The 12,347-nt window shown below is 39.6% G+C and overlaps 1 protein-coding gene across 6 annotated transcripts in view; it reads left to right on the top strand.

Moving 5' to 3' along the window:
* The window catches only part of ATE1 (arginyltransferase 1), a 56,428-nt gene that overhangs the window by 35,402 nt on the left and 8,679 nt on the right, over window positions 1-12,347 (top strand). For all 6 annotated transcript variants that reach the window (XM_015867500.2, XM_015867496.2, XM_015867495.2 and 3 more), the window contains one exon: window positions 8,407-8,527. In XM_015867500.2, coding sequence (XP_015722986.1) covers window positions 8,407-8,527 — 121 coding nt within the window. The remainder of the gene's footprint in view (window positions 1-8,406; window positions 8,528-12,347) is intronic.

The raw sequence follows: 12,347 nt of genomic DNA, 5'->3' as shown, positions 1-12,347 counted from the left end.
GCACTTGTGTTAAATTTTAAGATGCCCTGGGACATGTATCTGCCAAAAGTTTCCTTTGTCTTTATACACTGGCAGTTATATCCTTATATAATTTTGTGCTTTATTTGTTTTTCATTGCGTTGTCTGACATGAACTTCCTAAACAATGTTATTTCCAGCCACCCATCTACTCACCAAAATAAACCCCTCAGTTGCTTTTAATGTTTTCTCCAAATCACGTTTGTTTTAATCCTCTTGCCATTCTTTATGATGTCCAATGGATTTTCTTCAGCAGATCCATTTCTTTCCTACAGAACGATGCCTAAAATTAGGCCTTCAAGTGCTGAGGTCACACATTGCTTACAGTGAAGGGGGCTGAACACTTGGTGTAGTTGGTTACAGCTGAGGAATTGGACTGTACTAAAAGGAATGAAATTATTTCAGTTTAGGGAGATGTTAATAGCAGTTATTTGCAGCATTATATGTGTAGGATGACTGTGAGATTCTGGCTAGAAAGCTTTCAAAGGACCAGATCATCTTTTTTTCTTAATAGAATGTTGCACTTGTTTGCTTCTCTTCCCGTTCTCACCCTGAATGAAAATGGTAATTCAAAAATGTTTTCACAAGTAAAACTGAGCTAGAATGACACAGGAGAAAGGGGATGAAAACGATTCCATTGTTAACTAATTGAAGAAGAATGGGTTCACGGAGCAGAAGTACACAGGAACCAAATGCTTTGTTTGATCCCAACACAAATGCACTGTTGTTCTATGAATGGACAGAAGAGGAGATGAGCTTTTTTGTTCCACTAATCTATTGATTTTATTTAAGATACTGAGGCTAGTATTCTGCAGGGCTACTTAGTGCTAATGTGTTCAGTAGAGTTTATTCATCATTTGTGAATGCTATTTTTCACATTCTTTTCATTTTATTCTTTGCTGGTTAGCACTGTGTGGCTTGCTATTAATCCTTCTTAATTATCTTCCATTCAGGGGTGGAGCAAAGGGATTGGCAGCCATTTTTGTGTTACATTCAGTTTGGGAGGACTTGCTGCTCATTGCATCCTCAGGTCGCATCTCCCAGTAGCAGTGAAGGATGCTGAGTAAAATGCTGCATGTATCTCATGAATGATTTGGTTTTGATAGAGCTTGTTTTGGAAGCTTTGGAAGATGGTTTGGTGAATTTGTCATCACAAACCTATTCTCAATCATTGAGTGTTGGTAAAGGAATTCCGCACGTTAAATGTTGTTTCCATCATACTGATGACTGAATTGGGCATCCCCAGGCCCCTGTGGTAACAACCCCACCTTCTTATGAAGCTCTATTACTTTGCTTTGAAAAGTGGGAATGACCAACTGGTAAGGTCAAGCCAGAAGCATATGCATTTACACAGCTAGTAGATGCGAAGCGTGCAGGTACAATGACAGCTGTGGAATTTGGTGCTGTAATTTCACTTTGTTCTATTTTGGATGCTTAATAAAAATGGACTTACTTGACAAGAAATCCACTACTTGAAGTTTAATATTTTTGTATCTAATAAGGGAGAAATAATTTGTTAACATGAGGGGGGATTTGAAAGCGAGTCAGTATGAAAAAGTACATGTTGAAAGAATGTGTTATTTCTTGCAGGGTATGTTTGCAGTTACCATTCCCTGTGAATAACCTGACAAAAATTCAATGCATCAATCTGTCTGGACATATTTTCTGCGTTACCCTATGCTTGTTCGGTGTTCCTGTATTTGGATTCCTTCCCGTTTCTTATGTTTAGCTCAGTTAGAGGCTCCTGAGCATTGAGGATACTACAAGTGTTAGTTTAGTGTTTCTTGTGGCAACGAATGGAGCTCTGATCTGTATGTTTTGGTGACAAAACACACTTTTTGGCGGTGCTGTTTTTTTTCTCCTTGAGACTGCTCCATTGCTATCAAGGATGGTTCAGTTCAGATGTTGGCTTACAGCTGTTGAGATGTGAGACCCTAAAGGTGAGGACCTGCAAGGTGAGACCCTAAAAGTGCTCCTGGGAAGCACAGAGAACTTCGTGCACAGATGCTCCCCTCTCAGCAAACAAAGCAGCCTTGTTTAACAAACACTTGACAAGCTCAGCTGACCTAAAGTTAGAATGTTTATTTCAGGAATGGAAACTTACAGTAAAAATAAACATTTTTATGGGCAACAGAAGAAAGTTCTTTTAAAGTGTTCTTCTTTGATGGTCCGGGTTTTTGTACAGATACCTTTTTTTCCTGTAGTGTTACTTACTGTTAAGTTCTAACACATGGTTGGAATACTCTGGCAATGCAAACCTTCTCAATCTATTTCTTCGTGGATGGAAAGGCAGTGTGACAATGTCTGTGCTTTTGTCATTGCTGATAAAGAGTTGTGGGCACCTAAACGCTGAGATTTAATTCTTTTTTCTTCAGTTTTAGTATAATTCACATCTTTTTGTGCACAGTATGAATGCGTTAGTATTGCTTTTCAACGTGATGTAGTAGCACGAGCACTGCAAATGCTTTTTAAATTCATGCTTTATGTGCATAGCATAGCTTAATTTAAAGCCAGCTTCCCTTATCTGAATTCTTAACCGGGAGTGTATTTCAGCTCCTTTGAATATCGGCGATTCACAGTTTTGAAGAGCTGTCAATTAGTCGCCTTATTTATTATGTAGTTGAATACCGCACAGAATGAGTCAGTAGCTGGGCATGGAAGTGAAATATGGAATGACTCAGTGCAAGGCGACCAGCAGGCACAGACTTTCCTGGGCACGCCTTGTTTTCTTGCCCTTGGAGTCTTGTCTGGAGAGAATTTTGCCAAGTTCTGTGCATTTCTGGCTGAGCTTTTGGAAACCCCATTAAAGGCAGAAACAGAGATTTGGGAAAGTCTTGTACAGAGGCATTATTCCCATTGATGAGGTGAGTTTGGCCAGCGATTAAAAAGCAGAGGTGAGGCTGTGATGGGTGTAGGGGGTAATGCAGAGTGGATCTTATGGACCACTGAGGAGCTTTGGGGTGGGTGGTTGGGTATGGAAGGTTGGGTCCGGAGCTGGAAGAAGAGAAATCTGTCTGAGGAGAGCAGTATGAGGGATGTTGGGAAAGACGAGGAAGGCTTGGAGCTGCTGAGCATGAGTGAATGCCAGGGAAAACAGCAAAGGGCTTGGAGGGTAATCACAGAACCAGCAGCTATAATGAGGAGTTGGGTTTGAGGCCAGACATAAGGGTAAAGCACACTCCAGAGGGTTAGATTTGGAGAAATTCTGGGGCAGGAGATATTGGGAGACTCTGCACCCAGCAGCAGGAAGGTGCGCTTGCAGGCACAGGGGCTGCAGCAGGGTAAGCTGGAGAGCAACATGTGTGCTGAAAAGTGAATACTGGTCTTGTTGGAGAATACACATGCTCTTCTCTTGTGTAGTCCTTCAGAGTTGTTAAGGGTCTTATTGGTAAAGAAAGGGTATGGAGTTGAAGTGAATCATGAGGGTAAGGCTTTGGGTCTTAGTCTCTGCTTTTGCAAACGTCACAGAAGATTCCAAAGTTGATTTGCGTAGTTTTACTTCTTGGCACATCGTAATTCCATTCAGTGGTTTAAAAATGACTAAGAGTTGTGCAGAAAGCCTTCACACACACTTGTGTTTTACTGGTTAATGCAACACACACTAGGATGCTTCTGCCCTTTTGATAAGAAAATGTACGAAATAAATTATTTAATAATTACAAGAAGTAATGTGAGCTCGTGGCAGCTCTTTAAGGGAATGATATAGGATCCCCATGATTGAAATACTCACCTTTTTCTTTTTTTCTGCCACTTCTCACAGCTGCCAAAATAAACTCCTTTTAAGATGGACTGAAGTCAGCATAGCTGGTGTGTTTCTAATGGAGCATTCCTCCTGAGGCCCTGGCTTGGGTTTTATCTCTTTGTCATAGCTTTTCCTAATCTCTTGTTCCAAGTTTATTGCTGGGGTCTCCTTAAGAATTTCTGTGGTAGAATTAAAGTAAATCAGCTCCATCTCAGTAATCAGATGATTTGTGTTCTGACCACATATGAGCTTAGCTTTTCTTTTTCTTTCCATTGGTTTCCCATAAATTTTCTCTTTAACCATTCTTGAGGATCAACGTCTCATATCTTTGTATGCCAAAGACCAGGATTCTATGAAATGCTTGTTTTCATGTAGATAAAATGTAAGCAGTGTAGGTGAGCAACTCCTCTGAGTTTCTGCGCGAGATGCATTGGAAAGAATAGAACTAAAGGGATGAGAATCAGCACATCTTTTAGAACAGGAAGGAGAACACACTGGGGAGATTCGGGTTGGATGTTAGGAGAAATTTCTTCTCTGAAAGAGTGATCAGGCTCTGGAATGGGCTGCCCAGGGATGACTGGATCATCTCAGAGGTCTTTTCCAACCTTGGTGATTCTGTGAATAATTCCTTTACATGTTCACTTCTCAAAAGCAGTGTGAGGTTTATGGGCTACAAGGTCAGTTTTGTTTAATATGAATAATATGGTTTGGAGATTACAGCATGTTTATCTTTGATAACAAAAGGTAGCTGAGCTTCCAAGAGTATCCAGTTGGGCCCTGAAAGCTCTGATTGCATAATGAATGTCGAGTTTAGATAAAATCACTCATGTTTGTGTTACTCAAGTGTCAAGCAAGCATTTGCAAAAGCAACTGTGGCTTCTGTGGTTAAGTCCAGATTGGGGGTGTTCAAGGAAAGACTGAATGTTGTAATGAGGGACATGGTTTAGTGGGACCTATTGGTAATAGATGATCGGATGAACTGGATGATCTTTTAGGTCTTTTCCAACCTTGGTTATTCTATGATTCTATGTTATTTATTTGACAACTTATCCGCAATCCATACATTCGTTAATTGAACTCCTTTTAGAGATAACGCTTCCTTGTAAGTAGGGTACTTCTGATGATAAGTCTGAAGCATCCAACCATCTTTAATATTTGTAAAATACAGTTTTGTTCTTCATTCTGTGTGTATGAATCTTGAGGGCTTGTTTGTTTGTGATGTGGGAGAGAACTGGATTCAGATGTCCAGCTCAGTCCTGCTGGCTGTGAATGCAGGGCGTTGGGGTTACTCTTCTGGGGTCAGCAGGGACCGTTTCTGTTTGTGGAATGAAGTCAGGGAGCAAGGGTCTGCTGGAGAACGGAGCTGCTGGGATTCCAGTGGGGTTGTCTTTCAGTGGGAGGACTGAATTTAATAAACCTGATGCACTCGTGTTGTGCTGCTTAGCTCCAACGGATCGCTGTTGATGATTTGGAATTATTTTGTTTGTGTAGTCTGAGAGCTTTGTTTTAAGCAGCTGGGTGGAAATGGAGATGAAGGCAGCCTTAATTCACTTTTAATAAAAGATCAATGGGTTTATTGTGAAGAAATAGGATACAGATGTAAACTGCGCTTGATAAAAGAATTAAATGTGTGTTTAACCTTCCCTTCTTGTTTTTTCAGTGCTACTGGTGCTTGACCTTTTTTTGTTTTCCAGACTATTCTCTTTCTTGGTAGTTTTACGTTTTAAGTTCTACTTAGACTACAAAAACAAACTCTGCTGATGTTTTTCCATCTCAAATGCTTACCAGATCCCTCAGATTTTACCAAATATTCAACAAGTAATCTCCAGGCTTAAGTCTCATTAAAACCTTTGCCCTTCCTGTGGGACAAAAGTTCAGAGAAGTTCTGGTCAATTTTGATGTGGAAACTGTAAAACAAAAAATAGTAATAATACTTCACGGTGTGAAGTATTAATTTAGGCTTGGCAGCTTCACTGTAAAATGTGTTTCCAGAAGTTTCCAATTACAATGCAGCATATCTAATAGTACGATGGGGAAAGCACCTTAAGGTGGTTTTTTTTCTCTTTATATGAAGGAAGATGCTGCAGAATTCTTAGCCTTTAGAAATCACCCATTTGATTGAGTAGTTTCTGTGGATTGCCTTTTTAATTATGTCAATATAAAGCGAGTGCCAACACTTGACTGGGAAACCCACCCTTGTGTGTCCCTGGGTTCCCACTTCCTCTGCTGAATGATTCATGGGATGTGGGTTTAGCTGGTAGAGGAAATAAAATACATTTAAGGGAGAAAAAACTCTTACCTATATCGTGCTTGTTAAAACTGTTTCCAAACAAGCAAGCATACTGAAGAGCATCAATGGTTGGTTTAACTTATGGCTCCGACTCTGTTTCATGTCTCTGGTTGGTGAGACCTCTCTGTGTCATCGCTTCCGTTTCTCTCATCTTCAGGGAAACTTATCGACTCAATTCTAAATCTGAGGGAAGAGGAAACCTCAGAACTGTTTACTGGCTTTTGCCTCCTAAATTAGGTATTATGACCCCTCCCAAATAAATACTGAATTTACAGTGGTGGATTTGGGGGTTGGAAGTAGCTGGCACTGCTGGAATGTACCACCCACCCCTCGCTGTGCTCACATCTGCTGCTTGGTCTCCATACACATTTGGCAAGCGTTGATGAATGTCAGTGGGTGCCTTTTTCTCACATTTAGGAATTCAGTTCCACACCTTTGCTCCTTACACACTTCTGTGTCAGACGCCATTGTGTCAGACTGCCTCTCTGGTGTCATCTGTCAGTCACTGCCATACCACCACCATCCACCTCCAGCACTGTGGGCCAAGGTAATAAAATGGGAGGCATTATATCTGCATCAGCCCTCATATTTTACTGTCTAGGTGCAAGATCTTATAGGACAGTAAGTCAGCAGTCCGTGTACATAGGAGCCTATCTGTGCTTGCATACCTGTCACCCTGTGCTTGTGCTTTCATGACTGTTCTGAGAGATGCTTCCTTGGCCAGAGGCAGAAATAGCCAGCTGAGAAAATGTCATTAAGTCCACACGTAACTATGCTTAATTGCTTTTGCCTGTTGACGAAAAGGAGTACTTTTTCCTTAATCCTTAATTTGTTTCATCTGAATAATAGTGACTAAACATTCTTTAGGCTTTGCATTCCCATCCCTTTCAACTGCTTAGATAGTTGAATAGTTCAATACCAGTTCTATTCTCCAGGTTTAGGGAATTTCCTAATGCCATGAAGCTGAAGCTCCTCCATGGAACTGAAGGAATATTATTTTCACTTCAGATGGAAATGGGAACAAAATTGTTCTTTTATTCACGTGGACAGTTGTGACTTCCATCAGACATAACATTTGTATTTCTGACTCAAGCATTTAAATTTGATAGGACATAAGTCATGAAAGAGTTCATTCTTTTGCTCTAAATATTGTCAGGAGTTGAACGGAAAGAGAATTAAAAGAAGCTGGAATCACTGTAAACATCCAGAAAACAGCCTCCAAAACCATGTGTTGTTGCACTGGGGTGCACCTATAAAAGAAGAGCAGAGCTTGTGGATGTGACTTATGACAGAATGACATTCATTGATGTTGAAAAAAAATCAACTATTAGTCTTCAGTACTTGGCAAAAACATGAGGTTTTTTCCAAAATCATCACTATCGTGATCTATTTAATTCAAATGAAGAACTCTTAAATTGCACTGGGGGCAGCATGATGAAATCCTTAGATGTTTGCAACCTATTTACTGTATATCTGTTTTTCCAAGCTGATTTACGTAGTGAATTTTGAGTTTGAAAATTAATTAAACATTGCCTCCGTATGGCTATGGGGACTGAGAGTAAATGGATTAAGTGAGTAATGGCTCAAAGATAGATCTTTGTTTTAAGTCACAGGCCAGTGAATAATCTTATTTTTAATAACCTTAAAAAAAGATTTGATTAGGTTATTATTGCTGAGGTGGTGATTTTCTGTGTAGCAGAAGGGGAAAATAAATATCCCTGTTTAGTTTTGGGAATGTCTGCAAAGAATATCTTTTAAGTAAATCAAATACAATAGTAGAATTTCATCATGATTATCCATAAGCTATTCCAGGAAGAATTCTGTGCATTGAAAAAGACAGTATTGCTATTTAGTGGGCAAAGAGCAAAATGCTCTATCACTAATGCAGTAAAAATTAAATCCCACTTACTGTGAAGTGTTCATTTTCTATTAAAAGGGTGTTTTCTTTTTGTCCCTGTTACTTTGTGAGAATGAAGAACGTTTGAGACAAGCTGCCTTCTGAGGTGCTGAGTTTTTTAGTGTCAGCACCAGCTCAACAGATCGCAGGAGGATAACTTATACACAGAGTTTCAGTAAGGAGAGCCAAAATTGCTCGAGTTCATCTTGGATAACATAAAATATACTGCATTAATTTTACTTTATTTTTTTTCAAGTGTCGGGGTTAAGTCTGTACTCCTGAGCTAATGCAGAAATTACTGAAGGAATAAGCTTGTGTTTACAGTGAAGCTGTTTCTTACTCAGTTTGTTTAGGTTAGATTAAAACTATTCCTCTCTCATAAGAAATTCTGGAAACGTGTAGCCAAACTGTACACATGCAACTGATCTGACCTTTCTTTTTCTCCTTTCCCCCCTTGTAGGGTCAGTATAGACCCTCTGACTTGTTGTGTCCAGAGACGTATGTGTGGACGCCCATTGAGCAATGTCTCCCGCTGCTCGAGCTTTCCAAATACTCTCGTTTCAACCAGGATGCAAAAGCAGGTAAGGTCACAAGTAATGATAAATGATGTAAATTGTCTCTCTCGTATTTATTGCATATCGGTATCATTTGCTTCTGATAAGCTGCAGAAATGTTGCCTTTAAGGGGGAAGAAAGTCTAAAATTCACAACTCTTCCTGCAAGCGTTAGCGAGTAGATTGCTTTATCTCTGAACATATGCAACGTGAGTTTTAAATCCATTCTGTTTTACAGGTAGTACATCAGGTCAGATACACTGCTCGATATGGACACTGATTAAAAGTTCGAATAGAATTTGCATGGGATGTACTATACAAATAGAGAATGATTGCAGGCAGCTGTGTGGTTTGGTGGGAGACAGCCTTGGGCTGTTGGTTGGATGCACTTTGGAAACAAAACATTTATAACCATCAGAAGGTTCTGTTGTTTAAGGTATGTCTGTCCTCATCAACCAGATATGTCATTAGATCGGTGAAAGGAAATAGGAAATAAAATGAGAGGTAAAATGAAGAACGGTTTTGGAGGCCAGAGGTGTTAGAGAGATTTTTTGTTACGCAGGAGGAAAGAAGTGTATTCATTTAAGCTCAGGATTGACAACTAAATGACTCTGCCTTTGACGGTGTTAACCCCATGTAAGCAAAGGGGCATCATCTTCTCAGTTCTGTGCAATTCCTTTGGGATTTCATGCTTTTGGAAGCTGTGGGGTATAAAACATCGCATCGTTTTCAGCACAAAATACCTCACTGCAGACATTACTGGAGCTGTGACTTACATCCCATGGTTAAAGGAAATTAAAACATAGCTACGTGTTGAAGTGTATTAGGCCTGCTGAGAGCTTATAGCCATTTGAGGTTTAAAGATTTGCTAGCTGTAAGGAAGCTATTTCTCAACAGCAGAATCAGTTTCCTCCTCCTTTTCTTTCCTCTCTACAATAGTCAGCAATATGAGTTTAATTAAGTTGCAGCAAATTACAAAATGGGCAATAGAAATGATGTGCTTTATTCCTTATGAATAGCTTTCTATAACGCAGCCCTCAGTTATGTCAGTTAAGTAGGTCATGATTTATCAGCATTGGGACTTCCTACCTATAAACAGAGGGCGATAACCAGACCTAGTAAACAACTGGGAGGAATGGTGTGGCTTGTATTGTTGCCCAAGGCGATAAAACAGTCACTGCAAATGGTCATCTTTTAATATGGTCTGTAATGCCAGAAGATTTCTGAAGCATTACCTCACACCAGTTTGTTCATCATATTTGGCAATTTTCTAACTCCTTTTCTCTCCCATAATAAAAAGAGAAGATAGCTAATAAATGTGCTAGTTGCGGGTTATGAAAGTGCTACTTAAGGAGGGAGTGCTGCAATCTCTGACCTGCCAAGTCTCTGCAATGGGAGGAGGGCTGCTCTGTATTCATACCCATTACCCCACAGAGCTCTTTGCTATCATGAGGTATTTGTTTTCTTTTCTGAAAAAAAGCCTGGGATTGTCACAAAAAATAATAGTAAAAATTTTCTGAAGTATCAGGAAATGGAGGATTGTGTCTGTTTTACATTATTTGGTTATCCCGTGCTTCAGTGTTTTCAAATGGTTTTGAAGTATTGTTTTCCCTGCCCCTGTCTGACGTCTAATACTTTTGTTAATAGTTGGAGAATGAAAAGTGGAGAGGCAAATTGAACAGAGCTGTTAACTCTTTATACCTCAGAGATGAACCTAGAAAACTGTCTAGCAGTTAATAACTGCATAAAGCAACTGCGGGCACTGTAAGAACTCACCTTTTCATTTCTTAGGGTGGCAAATCATGGGTGCCCAACAGCTGAAATAGATCCAGCTCTTGACATCACTGATGTTGTCAATGTGCTGAGATTCAGCCTTACTTAACCTGAAAACACTCCAGTCGTACAGAGAAAACAATGAGTTGTGCCAGCAGACTCTCAGACTTTATATTTTAATGAACCATGCTGGTAGCCTCTTCATGTGCAGTTCCTAGCTTGTGTTGGAAAACACCAGTAACTTTACAGGGGGAAAGGAAAATGCATAGCAAAGCATAGTGCACAACGTTTGCGGTTAAAAGGTCATTCCTTTGTCAAACGTTCTTGCTTTTCTAAATTACCAATTTTACCTAGATCACACAAGCCTTATGCTGAATAGGCTTTTCATTTCTGTTGTCTGGCTTCACCTTATATATGAAAGAGATTTATTAAGGTTCTGATGTGTTTATCATTAAGCAGCAACCAGTTATTTACATACAAATAAATCAGGAGTTAGTGAGGCAGGGCAGTAATTGAGGACTTGGATAGTGATGAGCTCTGAAAAATAGAGGCTATGCTAGACTGCATTTTCTTGAGGTGATGTGCAGGCCATGTGCTCCTGCTTTGTAAGGATGAAATATATATAGAACAGAGCTGCCAAAACTGATGGAGTTGTACCGAAGAAAGTAGAAATGAATTAAAGATAGCTCTGCAGGGAAGCTCTTGTCTATGACTTGGACAATACATTGAAAGTAGTGTCCAAAATTCAGCCACGTGATAGTGTGGTGCTAAAGTATTTGTGGCCATGGTCAGCTAGTCCACTGCCTCTTTGCAGAACTGGTCTTCAGGGTTTTACTTCATTGGTACTTTCACTAGCAGTTACACCAATGAAATAAGTACAGTATGAGAAGTATGACAAGTAATTTACTTGCTATCTCAACATACTTTTATCCTTCTGCTTCCCATTTTTCTCACTCTAACCCACTGACGTCCTCTTTTCAAACATCTGTTGAGGATTTTGGTTTGTTGTGCCTGAGACAAGATTGTGAAAATAGTTTCTGTGAAGTAAAATCTTCATGATAATTTGCTTTGGGGATGGTAATTAGATTACTGAGAAACTGCAAATCTTTCTTCCTATCACCACTGGTCTGTCAGCGCCTTCAAGAAGCAACTCCAGATAAGGATACATCTAGTCTCGGTGTAATATAGTGGTTTCCAAGCCCTTCAGCATGTCATGTAACTTGAGGTGTGTGCAAACTGCTGTGAGTGGTTTGTTCGTTGCTTTTCTTCACACAAGTGAAAGGCAGTGTTTGATCAGGGTCGATGGACATGGCCCACAGAAGTCTCAGTTGTAATCTGCTTCCCATCTTTGGTGTCCAATACTTGGAGCAAAGTCTATGAGTTCACTAGAAAAATAATCTGCTGCAACTATTTCCATAACCTGGATTTCTAGCACCAACATTCAACACGTCTCATTTACAGTTTAGCTACTATTCTTTGCTAAGAAAAAGGACTCATTTCAAACATGATTTGCATCTATTGCATCTATGAACACGGAGTCTTTTTTTGCTGATTGTTCACTTCTGATGGCTCTGGTCATTGGTTAAATGATCTATCAGAGTAGTGTCATATCTTTGAATCTGATCAGCCAAATTAATACAAATGTCACTATATATTCATGTTAATAAGCTTTGTGTAGTACAGGTTAATGATCAAAGTGGATCAGTGCATTCAAGTTCTTGAGATTATGAAAATACGGTCACAAAAATATCACAGATGGAGATTTTTGAGCCACTTGTTTTGTGCTGTGCCATCATCTGATTCCTGGAGAAATTGCTGGTCTCCTCATAACAGCATCTGTTAAAGTTACGGTGTGGAGAGTTTTGAAAACATTTTAGTAAATTCTCTCAGATTAATAACTAAATCATTCCCAGTAACTAACTCTTTGCTTTCTTATGATAGCAATAGGCAATGTAGACAGTGCCAATAAGGTGTTGCCAGGCAAATTTTCATTCATTTTTTATTATACTTGGATTAAATTGAAATGACTGGCATGGGATTTTGGTCTAATATGCAAAAATACACTCAGTTACTTC

Source organism: Coturnix japonica, chromosome 6 (genome assembly GCF_001577835.2).
Source record: "Coturnix japonica isolate 7356 chromosome 6, Coturnix japonica 2.1, whole genome shotgun sequence".
Classification (NCBI taxonomy): Eukaryota; Metazoa; Chordata; class Aves; order Galliformes; family Phasianidae; genus Coturnix; species Coturnix japonica.
This window is presented reverse-complemented; position numbering and strand designations above follow the sequence as displayed.